General features: G+C 39.1%; 1 protein-coding gene across 8 annotated transcripts in view; it reads left to right on the forward strand.

Annotated features, from left to right (window-relative positions):
* Positions 1-1986: 1986 nt before the first annotated feature.
* The window catches only part of LOC121327096 (SH3-containing GRB2-like protein 3-interacting protein 1), a 49508-nt gene continuing 30057 nt past the window's right edge, over positions 1987-21437 (forward strand). For 7 of the 8 annotated variants that reach the window (XM_041270887.1, XM_041270888.1, XM_041270891.1 and 4 more), the window contains exons 1-2: positions 1987-2126; positions 8541-8585. In XM_041270887.1, the coding sequence (XP_041126821.1) occupies positions 2084-2126; positions 8541-8585 (88 nt within the window). In that variant the 5' untranslated portion in view covers positions 1987-2083. Of the gene's footprint in view, positions 2127-8162; positions 8183-8540; positions 8586-21437 lie in introns of those variants that run through there. The other variant, XM_041270892.1, reaches the window with a different exon arrangement.

The following is a 21437-nucleotide window of genomic DNA, read 5'->3' on the forward strand; positions in this document are numbered from 1 at the left end:
AACTACTAGCCCTTGTTTACAGCCGTAGAAAGTGATCTTACAAAATATTGTAACCTTTTAAAACCATTGGGGGGCACCCTAACCTTTCAAATGGCTGAGATACAGCTACTTTTTTTGAAAACCACACATTTCATGTATAAAGCATTTTACAAAGTATTTTGACATTTCTATATAACTTTAAAGGTAATTCAGCAGTACAGTTTTATTATTATTATTATTATTATTATTATTATTATTATTATTATTATTATTATTGTTGTTGTTGTTGTTAGGGCTATGGGGTAGGGGTCACTATATAGACCTGGTTTCAGAAGCACCTCTGCTTGAGAGTTGCACATTGAAAAGAGTCTCTTGTATAATAAGACTCACACAGTGATGCTGGAATCTGGGGACCATGCACACTGCAAGCGAGCTTCTTATCCACTGCACAAATAAAAAGAGCCAGGAATGGGTAGAGAGCTTTAACCTGATCTCATCAAGAAGGGTCATGCTCCGTAAAAACAATAGATCACACAACACTGCCCCCAACACATGGAATTGGATCCAATGGACCTCTAGGGCTATTGCATGAAAATGGTTAAGCAAACACAGACCGCATTCATTCCACTGGCTGCACAGGCAGCACTCTGCAGCTTTGTGGGGAGGTCTGTCAGAGGGGTGAAAGCAGGGGTGGGTGTGGCACCTGAGCTCAGCCTTTATTTAAAATGATCTTCCTCTCCCTTCTCTTTGAGAATAAAGTAATCAAGCAGACTATGAGCTTCCATGAAAAGAGCAAGGTATACACCCTCAGGAAACATTACATCTCAAACCCCAGAACAAAGACGTTACATCTCACATCTCCAGAACAAAGAAATTACATCTCACATCTCCAGAACAAAGACATTACATCTCATATCTCCAGAACAAAGACAATACAACTTACATCTCCAGAAGAAAGACATTACATCTCAAATCTCCAGAACAAAGCCATTACATCTCAAATCTCCAGAACAAAGACATTACATCTCACATCTCCAGAACAAAGACATTACATCTCACATCTCCAGAACAAAGACATTACATCTCACATCTCCAGAACAAAGTCTGTCACTTTTAAATACATTCTGATAGGAAATCAGCAGACTGAAGAAGCAATAGGAAAGTACTCAATCTGTGATATATTAATTCCTTCACACATTTGCCAATGCTTTGCTCAAACAAAAGTGTTAAGCCCATACATAATAGCAGAGTATGTGTTCTTCCAGTAAACTGAATGACAGTCTTAGAGCTTCATATCACTGTCTGTGGTCAATTAGAATGTGATCTCAGCTGTTTGATAAATTATTCATGATAGGACAGGCGGGGTTCCCTTCAGTGTAAGTCTGCTCAACTGCCGTCAGCTGGACCCAATCTCTTATTTTAGAAGATCTTGAAATCAGATGCAGGAAGCCATAGTCACACACACACACACACACACACACACACACACACACACGCACACGCACGCGCGCACGCGCACACAAGCACATAAGCACAGGCGCACACACACCTCTACACTAAGTGTTAAAAAAGAATTGTTAAAAACATAAAAATAACATTTTAGTGAAGGTGCAGAGGCACCACATCTGTCTTGAACAATTTCCTATTAACTTTTCCAAATATAGTTAAACAAGTACAACACTTAGTGCTTTAGTCACAGCCTATCAAAAGTACCAGTGTGACAGACCTTTAAGAGTGGCTGGTTCCTGTATCTTAATGTCCCGTTTGTCTGCTCAGCTTTCCCCCAGGAGGCAGCCGTCCTGCTCCTTGTTGTTTCCGTTGGGTCAGTAGCAGGAAAGGGGGTAGAGTCACCTTCAGAGGCACTGCTTTGCATATTCCCCTGATTGTCGCTTCTTTCAGTCTTTGCTATCTGGCTGTACAGCACAAAGGGAAGCAGAGCACTGCATTGCATCACAGGGTTTCAGGGCTTGTTTTGTTGTATGTTTTTTTTGTAGGTTTGCAGTAGTTTTTCTGAATGTGGTATTCCCAGTTTCTTTGTGTCTGTTTGTATTTGCACACGCTTCAGCTTCGGAAATGCTCCTGGAATTAATGGATGTTATTGTAAATGGCTGAACAACTCTGCACTGGTTGGCTACACATCGTTGCAGGTAAGGGAAGATAGTATCTTTCGGTTTCTTTATCATGCATTTAATTCTTTTTTTTTTTTTTTTAACCAGCATTGGCAGTACTGAAGAAAGAAAGTGGGCTGAGGCACTAAACCAACTCCTCTGTGTAGGAGAGGTCACATTACAATATACAGCCTGCTTAAAAGGACAGCTGTGTTTTTAAAGTACAGTTTAGTAAAAGGCTTGCTCTAGATCTGTAATAGCCTTTGTTTTCAGGTATTATTGTGTATATATTATTATGTATTTTTAGCAAGGCATCTATGCTGTATCAGTTCCCTTTGTTAATTGAGGCCTACAGTAGTTTGTATAAAGCATCATATTTGTAAGGATGCTCCACACCTTGTACTGTAGGAGTTTGGTGAATGCTGTATTGTTGGTGAGGAATAATTGAGGCCTGCCTCTACCTGCCTCTCTGTCCTTAAATACTGCAGAGACACAGCACGCTCAGGGCTTGTTCATTTCATTCTCTAGCAGGCAACATTTTAAAGGGTGTGGGGCAGAATATGTTATCACACAATAGGAAGTCTTGAATTTGTGCTGTAATGCACGAGTCACGTAGCATCAAGTGTGCGTGTGTGCGTGCGTGCGTGCGTGCGTGCGTGCGTGCGTGCGTGCGTGTGTGTGTGTGTGTGTGTGTGTGTGTGTTGTTATATATATATATATATTATATATAATCTTAATAAAAGGCCATGTTCTTCTCACATGGGTCGGCTGTTTTTCAGCCAGTTTTATTGTCCCCTGAGAAACACCCACTCAATTCACATCAGCTGCAATTGATAATCCAATGAAAACAACAACGACAACAACAACAACAACAATAACATCTACAGTAAGACGTGGCAAATCCACGCACATCAATTTGTGTTTCAAAATGTATTTTGTTTGACTATCTACGGAGTCAGAATATATTCAAAATGAAAACAAAACTGACCCAAAGCAAGTGCACACTTTTAAATATGGCACCACCAACAGTTACTGATTCCAACTGAATGTCCTACAGTGTTTGTTTTAGTTTTGAGGAGTAAACCGTTGCCTGCACACACAATCAAATAATATTCCCATTGCACTTAAAAGTAATCAGTAACACCTCAAGGGGAAGGCAGTGTACTGTGTATGCAGGATCAAGGCAAAGGACTGCTTTAGTGTACCCCTGGGTTTCAGATCAGCACTGTGATATGCTGTATTACCAAATCATCTTTTGATTTATTCCTCGACTATAAATAACTTTGTGGGCTCCATCAAAGTTCAAATGACTTAGCTTTCACCTTGGTATGTGCTATAGCAAAAGGAAACTAGAAACCGGATAAGGGATTTTGTAATTAGGAGTTTGAAACAGTTGCTGCTTTAGCAAAGGTTTACTGACCAACAACTTGAGTGAGCCAGAAACAAAGGATTGTTTACATTGTCTGCCATTTTTAAATGTAGACATGAACAGAATGGACATTTGAGTTCATTTCTAAGCATGTCAAAGGTCCCAGAAGCCTACAGTATTTGGCTTTTGAAACCTAATGCTGTATGCAACTGACACCATTGTGGTTCAAACAATGTTCAGCATCGCATAATAAACAAGAGAGCGGCTGAGCCAACATGGTGAAAGAGGGGATAAGGTTTCATAACGTTCTCCAGTATAGCGACTTCATGTCCCTCTGCTCAGCAGCAGGTATCAGGAGCTTCTTTGAGAGGGTTACATCACAGACATGTTAAAGGCTCTATTAACAAGAAGAGAGCAGCGGGCTCTAGGGTGTGCAGATACAATACAGTTGGAATCAAAATATGTTCATACAATTAGCCACCAGATGGTGCTATATACAGTGTAACAATCACTTGTTTCTACATACACCTATTTCTAGGATCTACTACAGTGTAAAGCAGCTGCAAGTTAACTGTTATTATACACACAAACTGCTTGGACATATCACTGAAAGTGGTAGACACCATTTAAACCAGAATCATAGAAGTTATTAAAAAACAATGAACATAACAAGGATGAGCACAGGTAGTTGGGATTGAACCTGCAAACCTCTTGTACCAAAAATTGAAAGCAAAGAGGTTTCATAACCACTTGCTACTAAAACTGCTTAAAAACGAATTCCTGTGATGTATGGACATTCCGACTGTAACGATCCTGCTGTCAGGACTGTGTGCATTTCAAAGTACATGCAAGTTCAGTTGCCCCAGCCCTCAAGCTATAACCCACAATTCTAAAGCTAGGTATAGCCAGCAAAGCATAATAAAACAATGTTCATTTGTACCGTGAAGTATTCTGAAACATATAAAAATGCCCCCATTTTCCGAATGGTGTCTCTTAGCATGACAGGTGATCAATACCAGCCCTGGAGGGCCACTGCACTCCACAGTTAACAGGTAAAATGAGAATACTACTTCAGGGTCTGGATGGAGGTTAATTGGTTCAATTACACAATTTAGAACAGGGTTGGAACAAAGGCCAGAACTGGTAGAGCCAACTTTAAAAAAAAAAAGAAACCCTGATTTGCAGAGTAAATCACTTCAGATAGCTTTTCCTGATTTGCAGAGTAAATCACTTCAGATATCTTTTTTTATGTTTTTTTTTTTTTATTGTATTTACTATTTTTATGTGTTTAAAGACAGGTGTAGCAGTATACAGTGCTATAATAAAGGTTAGGGTTTTGTGAACTGGACCCGTAGGTAAAAAAAAAAAAAAAAAAAAAAAATCTATTTCTTATTGCATTTGGACTTCAAAACATTAAGCTTTCTTTAATTTTACTCAGTTGTTTAGACAACATAGAAATGCATGCATACAGTTAATTTGTAGGTTTGTTATCACGAACATATTGGCTTGATTTTTAAATACGAAGTAAAGCGTTAAGTCATGTTTTGTGTCTGTGGCACTGCGTTTAGAATTGATCAGATAAGTAACCACGTGCTCCAACATTTCAGTTTTCCCAACCGGATGAATCCCTGGACAAACAGGCTGCGCTTGTTTCATATCTGTCTTTCTCTGTGAATGGTCTGTGTTTATGTTTGTTGAACCACGTTTCTATTTTTGAAAACTCTCCACCACCCCGCCTGCCCCTGTTACTGCTGTGATTGTATCCTCAGCACATCCTAACTGAAGATAGAAGATTAGGGCATTAGGCTTTATTTAGAAAATCCTCCCCATCCCGTTTCGAAATCTCCTCGCACTGGATAGCCGCACTCTAGAAGGAACCTTGTCTGTACAGCTCTTGTAGAGGCAAAGCATGATGGGAACTGGCAACGGAGGAGGAGCCAGCCAGAACATCTGCTACAGAAGAGCTTCTCACATGGATCAGAAGCATGACTGTTGAGACTGACTCCAGAATTTGAAATAAGGGCTGCCTTTGAATTGCAGTGAATTATAGTGCCAGTTAGTTATGTTAGTATAATATTGAAAATGCATGTTTGTAGCTCATTTTTCCATTGATTCTTGCTGGTCAAACTTGCCTGTAGTTCACTATAAACAGTCTTCTCAGGTCCAACACCTTCATTTACTTTCTATTTTTCTTCCAGCAACAACCTCACTTTGATTATCATCAAGATATAATAGCTATAGTTATAGTTTTACCATGTTTGCTATGGTAATGAGTTTTATTGCTCTGATATTGAGTTTATGAACATTTCCATATTTTCCATAGTATCCTTCTGTTGGCTTCACCTGCCCTGTAATTTTGTTAGTTGCAAGGTTGTGACATCACAAGACTTTTTAAGAGTAGCGTCTTATTCCTATGTGATCCTATGCTGTAAGCAGTATTTGTGGTTCGTAGTTCTTAGTTATTCACCCATGCTTGGGCACGATCTGCTTTCCAGCTGCGTCCATTCTTGTTCACAGATCTATAAGAACATAAGAAAGTTTACAAACAAGAGGAGTCCCATCTTGTTCGTTTGGTTGTTATTCGCTTATTGATCCCAGAATCTCACCAAGCAGCTTTTTGAAGGATCCCAGGGTGTCAGCCTCAACAACATTACTGGGGAGTTGGTTCCAAACCCTCACGATTCTCTGTGTAAATTGGTGCCTCCTATTTTCTGTTCTGAATGCCCCTTTATCTAATCTCTAGTTGTGAACCCTGGTCTTTTAAATACAGATTTAGATTTTTGAATGCTTGAATCAGATCGCCACCTAGTCTTCTTTGTTCAAGACTGAATATGTGGGAGTAGGGAGTTGCAATTAAACTACTTCCCTGTTACTATTTCATGAATATACTAGGGCTGCCATATGACTCTATGTACACTAGGACAGTCTGGGACAGCTCAGGCTTTCCAACGCACAATTCAATGCATTGTGGTAAACGTAGTCCTCCTGTGAAAGGTACGTGGGGCAGGTTAAAGTACCAGAATGCATTGCGATGCAAGTTGAAAAGCCTGAACTGTCCCAAACTGTCCAAGTGCATGGAGTCTCATGGTAACCCTTACTAATACGCAGGTTGATGATTTGTCTGGTAAAAATGTTCCAGGCTCCAGGAGAATCTACACAGATTTGACATCGCTGAGGGGGCGGCTCATATGTTTAATGTTTAGGTTGGTCTTCCATTGTTGCTGTAAGCCTTCGAATGGTGCAAGGGTAGAGTCCTGGGCTTTCACTGTCGAGCTTGGAGTAATGAAGTTCAATCACTGGTGTGATTGGTTTGTGTGCAGAAGTTGAAGGATCAATGGATGTTCCCAGAGCTTTTCTCATACAACAATACAACAACAGCTACAAGAGTACAGGACAGCTCTGCCAAAATTCATATACTGACGCATTTTTTTAAAATTATAGCTTCTTTTTGACAGAGGTGTTTTTTCATCCAGGTTTCTAGTTTTTATACTGGAATGAGATTGAGTTTTACAGCCTGCTTTCATGATCCAGATATATGGGTATTTGTTGTCTCTATTCTTATCATACTGCTTGATTCATTGGACAGACTCACTACGGGAATTCAGAGTTTATTATGACCGGGTTGATAGTACTGTAAAGAACTAGAACTGAAGATCTTTCTGACACAATTCTCCCAGTAAAAGCATAAAGACGGGTTAAGGTGTCCTGACATAAATAAATAAATAAATAAATATTGTAGGGGAAAAAAGTCACTTATAATTATCTAAATCAAAGGACTGACAGATATAACAGTTACATCAAATATTCCGTATCCTAGAATGTTTTATTCATACAGTATGTAATTACTGTTATTTATGAGAATCTTTCTGCCTTGTTCCTAAAAAAATAAAAAGACCCCAATATTAAGAGTTAAAAAGGGGTACCATAGCCAGCCGACCCTCCTATATCTTGAATCCTAGCACACAAGTATTTTATGGGTTTGCATACCAGATTGTTATTGTATATTTTGGTATTATTATTTGCTGCCTCTTCTATGCGGATCCACCCTCAGCTCTTTGTTTCTCTCCTGTTGGTGATCATCCCTTGCCCTCCGGCTTTGGTGCACTGCCTAATGCAAAATTAATCTTTTCTATTTGATTTTTTTTTTTTTTTTGCAAGGCACGCTGCATGAGCACAACAGCAGTGTCTCTTCCTGCATCATCCTTGCTCTGGCGCTAATTGTTTCTAATGTGACGTCACCCCTTATTGATTTGATCCCAAATGGCTGGGGAAGGGTGCTGACTGGAGCAGGCACAGCAGCAGAAAGCAGAAAGCAGCTGAGCTCCTGAAAAGCCCTCATCGGGGAACAGGAGAGACACACAGTCAGTGCCAGAGAGACAGCTTGTCATTCAGAGATTAAGATTTTGAATGAGAAAGAAACAGATGTAGCACAGACTACACACACACAGACAGACAAAAAAAGCACTACAGAGCTTGCGTGGGCATAACAGTTCCGCAATGACCATCTCTTAGTACAGTCCTCTTACTAATCTGACACTGCCTGGTAATTCATCATTTTCGTCTCTGTGCTCCAATAGCATTGCAGAGCAGGGAAGTGCGTCACAAGGTATGAAAAGGGTTACATGTTCATTGAAATCAGGGAAAGGTTGGTTGCAAGGGGAGGCTTGTCTAGTATTCTCAAGGGGTATGGTTTTAGGAGGTGCAGGCTGGAAAACCATGTGACGAGGTAAAGAGCTGGACGGATTGGCTAGGCTACTGTGAGAGCTCAGCAAACCTCTCTATCTCTCTCTCTCTCTCTCTGTCTGTCTCTCTCCCCTCCCTTTCTCTCTTTTTGCTTGCTTTTTTCTCTCAGCATCCTTCTGTGATCCTGTAGGTTACAACTGCAGCAGCACCAATGGCCTAAATCACAGCTCCAGCCGTTTCAGGCTACAGCAGCACCATTTCGTTCATACTGCTGTATAAACAGTACAGTAACGTATCTGGACCTTAGGAGGGTGGTGGGGGTGGTACCAGTGGATCGAATCGGTTCATTCTTCCTCAACACCTGGTAACTAGGGTTCTCTTTTTCCCTGCTATCTTTTCAGGCTCCTTGGAGATTGAGGAATGCACTTCTGCCATCATGATGGAAGGTAGGCTATTTTTTTCTCTCTTCCTCTCTTGCTGTGGTTTGCTTAGCTGTTCTTAATACCATAAGCCGCCTAGCTATTTGGAGTGCACACATTCCTATGACTTAGATATCAAGAAAGGACAGGCAGTTGTTCCTGTCTAATGCACAAATACAGCCTAGGTGCTAATGATTTTATTTAATTTTTTTAAAGGATAATTTGGATTTCCTGTGTTGTGGGGATAACTGTGGTTCTGCTCCACTGTGTGCTTTCTCCTTGTAGAAATGTCTTACAGTTCAATAAGCATTGCATTTTGAAGCCACATGAGCTGCTTTCAATAGCTGATGTATCTGACAAGCTGTACAGTGCAGGAATTGATGGCATCAGGTGATTTCAAACTGTGACCCTTGGAGACTATTGAAAGATGAAAATGAAATGGCCTCTTTGTGGATGTCTGGGTTAGACTGTAATACTGTATTTTCATGTCAAGCTGGTATTTCAGTAGTCATAGCTTTTTCTTTTGTTTGTGCTTAATTGTAATCTTCACTTTGTTAATTATTTTGGCTGTCGCAAATGCTTTGCAACCTTTTTGCAATTAATCTGGATCGTTGGTGGAGTAACACGATTATTCATAACTATTTATTTTATGCACAGTGAACTAGTACATTGGAAAAGGTCTCTTTTCAACAAGGCAAGAAGAGAACATGTCCAAGGGAAAGTTTGTTATTTTTTCCATTGCTTTTGTACTATTTTGACACACAGCCCCTGTTATGTGGATAGCAGCAGAATGAGCTGTCAGCATCATTTACATATACACATACCTGTGTTTACACACTCAATATTAACTCGGGTCTCCTTCTGTGTGTGCCTGTTTGTTTTGTAAAGGTCGATTGTTCTCTTTCCTCTTTTAGTCGGGGGCTGTTATGTCAGAAAAGAAGCCATTATAATAACAATATAAAAGAATAATAAATATGAATTTGGGTGATTTAAGCAGTAGCTTTGTTAAGTGCATTTTCTTTCTTTATCCAAATGAGTTTTACATGACAATCCCCAGTGGTGACCTAATCTGCATGCAGAGTAGAGCAAGTAAGCCCAAGGTAGTTAATAACCCTACTGAAGTATCCCTTTTAACAGTGGTATTATGAGAAAGCTACAATGACAGTAAGATCATGGATATGCTTGCTGATTGAATATGTTAAGCTTTTGAAACAATTAGGGCATATTTGAGAACATGCTCAATTTTTTTTTTCTACATAAAATGGAGGCTTTTTAATTAAGAAAGCATTTGACAGCAATGACACTTAGAGCTTGTTATATACTGCAATGATCCCAGAAAGAAACCCTGGTGCTTGGAGAGAATACAGGATTGAGTTTTGTATTGTGACAGTGAATACTGATAAGGGAAGATGTTGTGCTACTTTCAGCTGGAGGTTAATAGTGGCAGGAACAATGAAATGCATAATTTTTAAACCCTTCATCACACAAAGGTGTAGAAGATGGTACAGAGCAGGTAGAGGAAACAACGAATTCTGTGTTTCCCAGTTCTGATTGCCAGTATCGCCATAGCTTCTTCCCCTTTAAGGAATGGTTTAGTGTGTTGCATCCTTCTACTAATTATTATAAATAAAAATACTATTATTCCCATCTCCTGTTTTAAACATATGAATGTACTTTTCAGTAAATGTATATGGGGATATAAGAAAGCCAGGCTTAAGATCAGTAAGCTATATAACAGTCCTAATAGAGGAGGTGTGAATATTCCCAATCCTTACTGGCATTATTTACAAAGAGATTGGTTTGTAAAATTAAGCAACCCCCCACCTTGGGTTACAATTGCTGAAGATATTTGCTCCCCCTATAGTTCAAAAGACGTATTGTTACATGACCCTCCACCCGCTCTGAAGAATAACTTTTTTTTTTACATTTGCACACAACATTTTCAAAAGATCAGCCCTTCATTTATTCCAGTTCAAGACTCTGAACCAAAAACCATTTTGTATAATAAGAAACCTTTATTTAACCATGTTTGGATTAATGCACAAATCAATAAGGTGGGTGATTTGCTTGAAGAAAATGTATTCTCTTCTTTGAGATCTCTAAAGGGTAGAATGCCATATTCCATATAGAGAAAGTAGAATTTACAATCATATTAAAAAAAAAAAACCTTAGCCAACCTAATCCCTCAATTTTGCTGTCCTAATTTGACTAAACTGAAGATGTGTGTATTGCATCCATTGAATTCCCATGGTTTTGTATCAGAGTTATACAAATTATTTAAAATGAATTTGTCATACAGTAATATTAGTTGAAAGTCAAAGTAGGAGATAGAGTTAGGAACTCATTTAATAGCATCATCCTGGAATAATATCAACAACAATATTACATTTTCTTCACCCAATGCCAAATTAAGATTCATTCAGTATAAAATTATAAATATCATTCATTATGCAGTTTGAAACAGGATGACAGGACCTGGAGATGGGACTCTGGTAAAACATGTCTTTTCCATGTGTTATGGAATGTAGTAAGCTACATGATTACTGGACCACAATATTTCCAATAGCTTACAAATACATACCCCCTGCAACATTTTAGTTGCAATCTTAAGAGACATATCTACTCTCCAAGTTAGCAAAGCACAGACTAAATTATTACTCACTCTACCCCTCACAGCTAAAAAAAATGATACTAACTTCCTGGAAGGATACTGAACCCCAGTTTGAGCACTTGGGAAGAACTCTGTACAGGATGTTATTAACGTGGAAAGAGTAAGCACTGCTTTTTTCAGATAAGGACTTAGAATTTACTGAAAAATGGAATAGAGCCTCCTCTTATTTTATGGATATGTATTGTAACTAAATGATATCAATATACTGTACCTGTATGTACTTATATATGAGCTGCTCGAAGTTATCGGATCCTTTTACTGCGATCACTTCCCTTGTTCCAGCTTATTTAATACCAGGAACATATCAGAGTTAAATATGTATCACTTGACAGTAACATATGTGAAACATTGTCATATACTTTAATATGTATTGATGAACTGAAAAATGTAAAAAGCAATCAAATCTGAATGATATAATAAAATTACTACTTCAACATTGCTGAAATTCAAATGCCAACGCAATGTAACCAGTAGCACATCATAATGGATTTATAACCCTTAGCCAGTAATTTTTGTTTCTACTTGAAGCACTTTGACTTATGAGACGGACAGTCTATTGGGACCAGATATTACACTGCACTGCACGCCCATTCTTCTTGCTTACCACATGGGGTCCAAGTGAAATAGCTTCTGGTGTCCACAGCCAAGGCTCAACAGAGACAATAGTCATTTTATTCCAGACCACATTGGCAATGTTGGCAACCTCTTTAGGCTTTCATCTCAGACCATTAAATGCTCTAGGAAAAAAGGAACTAAAGTTCAAGGTTGAAATGAGGATGTTAAACACTCAGGCTTCAGGCTGGGCTCTCGTCGTACACTCAACACAGAGTTTTATTCAACACATTTCTAGTCATTTTTTCCCAGCAGAAATACCTTGGAAGTTGCATGGCATTCAAAAAATTACAGAATCAAAAACTACTGTCCGAATCATTTTTTTTCCCCCCGGTTATCTTTGCAATTTGAAAGCCATTAACATTTTTTGTCACATCTGTCACATCACTGGTGTCCATCTTCATTCTTGGATGTTACTATCGTTATGCGACCCATACATGGTTGGGTTTTTAGAATAAGTGCAGGAAGAGCAAGAAGAATCTTGAGAACATGTATCACTGTGTGTTCTGCACATGCTCATGACTTTGATTAAGAGCCACATAATTCTTGTGAATACAGTGTTTCGATATGTACTATACTGCACAGTGGAATTATCAGTGTGCTGTACACAATCAACACAATACTGAGCGAGTTTTCACTTTCCAGCAAGCGGGAGAAAAAAAAAAAAAGAAAACCCACTGGACTGTGTGAAATATTGACTCGGAATTTCACCAGGCTGGCCTTGATTGAAACCACAGCAGCACGTTTTTGTAAGGGCTCATTCAAACATCAGTGCCGGGTCATTCACCACTGAGCTTGATTGAAAAGCTGTATTATATTTATAAAAACCAAACATTTCTGACATGTTACTGGAGTTTACCACAGTAATCACGCTTCAGTTCAATTAACTATTAGAAAGCTCTGCCCCATTTTAAAATGGTAGTTTACAGTTACAGTAAACAATGAACAAGACAAAGTCACCTTTATAGAACGCATTGCTAATCTGCCTGCAGCCATACCTGTGGGAATGTAAGTCCAGGACATTGCTACTGCTGTTTTGCTATGGGGAGACTGTGAAAGACAACATAAGAGGAATAGGTGTACCTGCAATGGTATAATATTGTGCCTCCTGTGTAAGATACCACTGTTCTTCATACACCATGACTGAGTAGCCAGCAGGGTTCATAAGGGGAACTACCTTGTAAAGAAAATGCACAAATGTCTGTTTTTCTCATAAAGTAAAGGACACAACTAGGGTAAGATCCAGAATAGAGAAACCAAGGATCTATACATTGGTGACAAAAAAAGATGAAACCTGGAACAGTAAAAGGTGGTCAAATGTTTTAAAAAAGCTGCAAGTGCACCTTTAATATTAAGCTTTAAACTACGAATTCCACTGTTAAAATATGTCGCACAATTCTCGGCATCTAATGAAAAAATTTAGCATAATTAAATACCTAGAACTATAACTGGATCATCTGTGGGATACTCCTCCATTCAGGACACAACCTCTATGAAGTCTTCACTGGTGAATTAGTCCACAGCAGTCATCAAAATACATGTCACTAAACTTAAAACGCTGAAGGACATCACAGTGTTGTGTTTGGAAGCAATAGCTAGTCTTTCATTTCAGTAATGCCTGCGGTTTCCAGCACAGCTAATCAGCAAAGCTGCCTGGCATTCAGATATCCGTTTTTATTGCAGATACAGAAGGCTGGCAAAAACAGATGTTATCCATTAACCTGGAACAGCTTGCATGCGAATGCTCCCTTATTCAGGGTTGGTCTGTCACAGAAGATTTCGTTATGTATTGTGGCAAAGTAGGGGAAGACAGGAGAATATTTGTAGTCCAAGGAGGGAGTTGTAGGACTACAACCCCCAGAATGCCATGGGACTACAGGGTTGCTGAGGAAGAGAACGTTACGTGTGCAAGGTTGACGGAGTAAAAGCCCAGTACAGAAGAGACCCGTGCGGTCTAGTCTAAAAGGTACTGTGTGAACCTTCTCTTTGTGACAAAGTGTTTTGTTTTGCTGGCTTAGCCCTCCAGCACGTAGTTAGGGACGAAGAAGAAAAGTCCAGTTTGTACTCCGAGAAGGAGTTACGCTTTTGTTTAGATTTTTTTCTCGTTTTCTTATTGTAAATAATAAAAGCGCGTATTCAAAATACAGTTCGGTGTCAGTGTCTGGTGTGTGACAAGGGTGAAAACGAACCTGAGCCATAAGACTTCGTTACAGTATTTCTGTATGTATTTATTTACCTGGAACGCTCATAACAATGAACAGTACTTTTTAAGTATGTTCTGTAAAAGTTGGGCTTCCTTACGGAATGGACCCTCACTCAGGACCGGAGTTGTCCACACCTACTTTATATCATCTTTATTTTTGCAATACTTCACGTCTTCCCTGTTTATTGTGCAGTGGTGTGTGGTCTGCACAACTCCCTATAGGTTTTTCTACAGCTTAAGTATGCATACAAAGTATTCCAGCAGCAACTGCTTCTGGGAAGACCCACGTGGAAGTGAGCTGTGGAGCCTGACTAGCCTTGCATTGTTCGATGAAGCCAGGTTTTGCCGGAATAGTTGGTAAGCATGGCAAATACTGATCTAAGAAGAAACACATATAAAGAATCATTCAGATCAGACATAATAACATAGCACAAGAGCAGGGACAGTTGTAGGGAGGAAAGTCCCTAGACATCTTGACATAATATAATCACAGAACACGCTTACAGGTAGATTCCAAGTGCTGTTGCTGGCCCTAACCCTAAGTACAATATTAATTACCCCCTATATAATGGAGCCTATTTTCATAGCATTTCAACCATTGTTTAATTAACTCCTATTTTTTAAAAGGAGAAAAAAGAAAAATCATGTTAATGTTACCAAATGTAATATGAAACATATTGCAAATACTTAATGTTTTTTGGTTTCAGTTTTGAAAAATTAACAGGTGTTTTACCTCTTTAAAAAAAATAGGAATGAATTAAAGACTGGAGTAAACACTTTGAAAAGATGGCCTTTATAGTGCAAAATTATTATTATTATTATTATTATTATTATCGTGGTTTACAGTGGAAGTGCTCCAGCTTTGACTGGCAGTGAGCTACTCTGACTTGGCCTTCAGTGTGAGCTGTGATTGAAGATCCAAGAGGGGACACCAATCACTTAGTGCAGGGGATTTAGGCACTAAAGTATGTGTGAGGATGTTGCACTTATGAAAATATGCTTCGATTAATAATAGCTCTGGACAGAGGCTGTTCTCTTGCATTGGTGCTTACAGAAACTTAATAATATTGTCATATATTGCCATGTATTCAGTAATATAGTGTAATGCATAGTTTTCATAATGACAGCTACCTGCACAGATTAATTAGATATGTAAACCAGCTTGAGGAAATACAGGTACCCTGTTACTGTGCTGCCCTGTCATGCTAATAGCATCCCAGCGACTGTGCCTTAGTGGAGGTTTCTCCTGGACAAATTAAAACAGAGAGACACTGTGATCATTGACAACGATCACATGTTGTTTCATATCTTACCTCTTCTTGTAACAGCTTGCAACAGAAAAATAAGCAGCGAATGGGGCACTGAACAGTTATTCATTTCTAAAATGGAAAATGTTAAACAAAGTTGAGGTTTATCTTGATCCTTATCTTGATCTTGATCTTCAGGTCTCTCAGTACATTGCTGTGTCTATCTATCACATTTAGACCTATCTATGTTAATAGGTGTTTTGGAAGCTTTATGAATGCTAGTAGTTTTCTGTTATTTTCATTCCAATTTCCACAGTTGTGTAACTCTTAGCCACAAAAGGCCCATATTTGTAAAAGCTTATCCTTTTTCCCAGTAAGGATTAGCATGATCTGGAGCGCTTGCAAAACACATCTGATACCGTCAAGTGGTGTCAAAATCAGCAGCCCAAAATATATGTGTGAAATGTATTCAGCCTCACACTTAAGACATCTCCTGTTTATACGAGATTATATTAAAGGAGAGAAACTGAACTATAAGGATATTCTTGAGGTAGGGCCTGTAAGTGTACATTCATGACTGTAATAATTGTCACTTCTTGCTCAGTACATTAATTTGGAATTTGCAATCCTTATCCCTGAATTCAAGTTGAGGATTTTCCTTTCCAGTTCAGTTTAATTAACTGCTGCATTCAGACAATCCTAATGCGTCTCGGGAATGACTGAATTGGGACTCGTCTTCTTAACAAGCGATCACGACCAGTGTGATCCTGCTGCTCTGTGCCCGTAACACTGATTGAGGCAGCAGTCCCCTCACCAGGGGGGTCCAGCCTTTGTAATGATAATCACACACGTGCATGGTCTTGCTCTCTGAAATAGAATGCTCTTCTGTACTGTCAGACAGCCCCGCTAAAGATACCATCTGCTGCTTCCCTTTTTAAGGGTGCATTTAATGAAATGCAATTAAAATCACTCTGAAAATGAATTGTGCTGAGCTCTCTTCAAGCACCAAAATTCAGCAACTGGTTTGCATCATATCCTGATGTGAGTTCGAGCAGATGAGAAACACATTTCTCTTCATCTTAAACATTAGGGGATAATAACCTTCATGCTGTATACACACAGGGTTTTATTGAAGGGGTTTTATATGAATACGGCAATACACACATGTAGAGGTTTGAACATTCCTTAAATATTTTCTACGAGATAAACACATTACACCCATATAGTCAAATGCTATATATTAGATTATAGATGTTTAAGAATGAGACAGTGCCATTAAAACAGTGATTCGTTTTGTCTGTTCTCAAAGCTAGACATGGTTAGAATGCATGTTTCTGTGCAGAACCATTTTTGTGACAGGCGCTCTGTTCTCATTGATATATAAAGGCATGGCAATGCTTTTATGTTCAATGCTGCAAAAACACTTGGGAGGATGTTTTTTTTTTTTTTTTTTTTTTTTGCTTTTTGCTGATAGATTATTCTGTCATGCAGTGCAGTTTATAATATGTCTCTTTCCATGCCACTCCTCTGTCTCTTTAAAGCACTGTTCTCTTATGTTATGAGAGTATATTTGTTTGAGACGGAACTATAATGCAGGGCCTTGGCCTTAATGGATGATAGTGAACCACACATGCTGCCCATTCTGAGCCATCTGCTCGCCTTGAATTCTCTTTATTCAATGCTTGCATGTTCTATCATGTGATGTTTTTCTTTTCCTTCTTTCTTTCTGTGAATACTGTTTTTGAATTCATAAGTTAAATTTTTTTTCTGGTTTCATTTTACAATAACATGGATTATTGTGCTAAAAGCATTTGTTTAGGGTTAAAATATCTGTTTAATCACACATGACATTTTAGTAATACAAAAACGTTTACTTTAGTGTAACTGTGTAAATCACTTGGGAGACTCAAAGTTATTTTCTGGAATAGTCTTGGTTTCACCTGTACTTAATTTAGTTTGAGGATAATTCACTTGCTGTAGATTTACTTTCTGTGTGGAAAGAATTAGGATCCTAGCTGACATTACTTAATTAAAGTCGGCAGGTTAAATGCATTTCACCAGCATCACAAGTGAACAACGTTTGAAAATCTAAACAATCTTATAAAGAGACTTCTTTTACTACCTGTAAAGAAAATGCTTTTTATAGCCTTGGTGATTATAACCCATTTAAAACTACGGTCATCTAACCATGTATTACCAATTGAGGGCACTATGACTGGTGGTTGCAGTTGGTTTTGAATATTGGCAATGAAGGTGTTACTTCTGCTCCCATTGCAGATCACATGGAAGGTTGTAGCAGAGATGTTTTCATTGCTAGCCATCGGTGCTTTCTGATTTAAGGATTGTTACCTGTGATCTCTTTTTAATTCCCTTCGGCGGTGTGGCACTTGGTGTTTTTCCTCTTTTTTCCTGCTGCGTGACATTAGCTACCAGTCTTGTAAGTGAATGTTGTTAAATATTAATGGATCCACCGTGCATGTTTCATTAAAACACCTCTTTGAAACTGTTGATCGAAAATTCCTTGATTGAGGCCAGCAGAAAGAATGAGGTCGGTCACAGGCTTTACCTGCCTCATGCCAAGAAACATTAGTGAAATGCTGAGTCAATTTCTGATCATTTTCAACGGCAACGTAACAAATGACCAAACAAATAGAAGGAGATATTCTGAACAGATTAAAAGCCAATTACAAAATACATGAAATGAATATAAAAAATGCGTAGCCTTTTTTCTCAATAATTACTTAAAAGGTATTTAATTATAATTGCTCATTATTATCTGAAAGAGGCGTGTCGCTAACTACAATGCACTGACAAGCTGTCCTTGTGTATCCACTGGATAGACCGAATACAAACTTCTTAAATGTGTGACGGCAATCCTATTTACTGTTGAGGAAAGCGATCAGGCGTCACCCTTGTCACTTGTTCAATTCACAAGAGTCAATTAACAAGACTCATGCTCCTTGTTGTGGGCTCGGTTGGGGCTGAGCTTCAATTCCAAGTCTCTGTTTTGTCCTGCCCATCCCCGTGGTCTATTTAGCAGAGTGAATAATTTCTGGCCACTTCAAGAAGGCTGTGTGGTCCATTGGTTAAAGAAATGGGCTGATAACCAGGAGGTCCTCAGTTCAAATCCCAGCTCAGCCACTGACTTGTCATGTGACCCTGAGCAAGTCACTCAACCTCCTTGTGCTCCATCTTTCAGGTGAGACATTGTTGTAAGTGACTCTGCAGCTGATGCACAGTTCACACACCCTAGTCTCATATCTTGTAAAGTGCTTTGTTATGGTGGTCCACTGTGAAAGGCACTATATGAAGATTATTATAATATCTTTCATTAAGTGTGTTATTACAATATTATCAGTCTGTATTGGGTGTATATCATGCACTGTCCCGGGATGTAAATTAGGCTCAAACTGGACACTTCTTATCTTGTGCCCTCTAAATAGAGAAAGTGTCATTCATATTAAAACATGTCTGTTGTGGAGGTCTACAGTGATCCTTTTTGCAACAGTACCCTTTATAGTGAAGAACTGGTAAGAAGACCACTTGCATAAGTCATTCAAAGTAAGAATTGGAACACATCTTGTGGGCCATGGCTCCCGACTGCAGGTTTCAGTGTATTCCCTGCTTGGATGCCTGTGAAGTCAGTTTGTTTTGGATGGGAGGTGCTACCAGGCCCCCCTAAAGGAGCTGCCATCTCCTCCTTGCCTCAAGGATCTACAGCTTGGTTCATTAGAGAAGGAGAATGTGGTTGTCGTTTTTGCCTGAAATGAATGCTTCGGGAGCAGTGATATCATAAAATGTTCTATAGGCAGATTTCTCTTGTTGTCTGAGTCATCCTGCTATAATTACATGCTAATACGCAATGTGAATCCGGAAGGTTTCAACCTCGATTTTACAAACATATTTTTATTTTTATTTTTTTTATGTTAATGGATTCAGCTTTTGAGTTAACTGCTGTATCTCAGATTTTTAATAGCATTCTTTCTTTTTTACTTACTGGGTACGTTTTTATTTGAGTGAAACCCGCAAGCCCACTCCCTCTTAGAAACCAGCATAGTAATTTAAACTGGCTCACGAACATGCATTGTTGATCTGACTGCTCCTTTGCCTTTGACAAAGCAGCCAGGACCCTATTTTAGCAGCATTTTAAAGTAAATGTTCTGAGAGGAAGAAATGTAATCTTCTTTTCATTGTCATGCTGTGACTTGGGTGAAGCGTAGACTGGACATGCATAGTGTATGTTTCTGTTTTGATGCATCCCACACTTTCACTCACTGTGAGAAGCTCTTTTTTGTATTGTTTTTTGTTCAGACTGTCCATAGACTCCTTGCTTCTCCTGCTTGTGTGACTCACAGCTGCATTGCTGAATAATATATGCGCAGCAGCACTTTCATCTTGTGCACGCTGTCTAGTGCTTTAGCATACCATTGATGTCATTTTCAAAGATGAATGCATTTGGGAGCAAGCAGGATAGGAAACAGCACAAGACATGATAAAGTCCTGGTATGAAATTATAATCCAATGTTTTGACTATCTTAAAGCTTTTGGATTCCTAAACTGTGATGTTGTAAAAAACAAAAAACAAATGGCCAAGCAGTTTACCATGCAGATGACCATCTTTATAATATGCATTTATAATTATTCACCAGGTTAACAGTGCTTTTAAATAACTGGTCTGTATCAAAATGCCTCATCTCCCTGTCATGGATTAAAAAACGCTCTATTAAGCAATTAGCCTAGAGCAACTGGGCAGGAGCAGCCTGACTGTCCCTAAACAATAAGAGCCTGGGTGTCTACACTGCTGTCCCGGTGGAGCTTGTTGTTTTTGCTGCTTGCACACAAACTAACCCTCCCCAGCCTCTCCACCACTGTTATGATTCCCTGTCTGTTCTGACCTGCACTGATATACTGGAACCCAACCCTGGCGGCCTATTTTCTGCTGTCCTATTCCTAAGTGGCAGTAAAACAACCCAATAATCACAAAAACAGTCCAGCTAGGGAATGCAGCCTAATGAATAGAAACAAGGCCACAGCCAGTCATGAAAGCATACTGCAGCCTGTTGAGGGTGCCAGCTGGAGTCTGCGAAAGCTTCAGCCTACACTGTAAACACCATACAATGTGCGGTTTGTTTCCACTGATCATTCCTTTTCATTTTTTCAGGGCTGGTAATGATATGTATCTGTCTGCCTGGACAGCACTGACCAATATCAAACTGTGCATTTTGTCAAACTGTATTCCACTTTGAGAAAAAATTCTTTCAATGCCTCATGAGTTCCAGCTTTGTCAAGAGGGACCGTTGTTAGAGTTGAGACATAGAAAAGGACAGGGACACCTCAGGCAGCATTGGCAAGAGAAAATCTGACAGAGATTTCCAGGCAATGATGAGGATAAAAGGGTTATTGATCACTTTATAGGAACTTCAAGACACATGCTGACTTCTGCCAATTTATCTACATTGACCAACTGGAAACCTGTGGTGTCTTTCTGTTGTCCAATCTATAAAGAATGAATGTGTGCCTATTTAAAGCTGCTACACTCAATTCTCTAGCCTTGTGACTGTGATATTCACAGCTCCCTGGAAAAAGTGTTGGACAGCTCCTGCTGGTTAGTCATCTTCAAAACAGGTAAAAGATTTCAATAAAATGTTATCCACTTGCTACCAATGACTAGGTGGGTTAGTTACTGTTCCTGCATTAGTGACACTGCCATAACTGGGTCAATAGTAAATGTGATACCTGTCTTGTAACCATTGTGGAAACCCATTCATGAGGAAAGATAAACACTCCACTCAGTCATTCTGCATTGGTAGTCTCTGCATAACATTTTGGCAATAAATATCCCATCCCTAGTGGTCAGATAACATTTTGGCAGTACGACTGCTGTTTGTAAAACTAGTGTAATAACACCGTTTGTATTAATCTGAAAGGATATTTGGTAAGCAAGATGTCTGAGTCGGATAAAACAGGCAACACAAAGTTTCCATTGCAATATTAATGTGCACTAATGGAGACAGGTGCTATTGGCAGTTGCACTGCTGCATCACCTTACAGCCCCCTTGAACTCCTGCACCATACCACATGGCTTTATAAAACTTACATTGCTAATAAACCAACACGCAGCGCAGAATGCATATTTGTTTTTAAGT

This window comes from Polyodon spathula, chromosome 14 (genome assembly GCF_017654505.1).
Source record: "Polyodon spathula isolate WHYD16114869_AA chromosome 14, ASM1765450v1, whole genome shotgun sequence".
Taxonomy (NCBI): Eukaryota; Metazoa; Chordata; class Actinopteri; order Acipenseriformes; family Polyodontidae; genus Polyodon; species Polyodon spathula.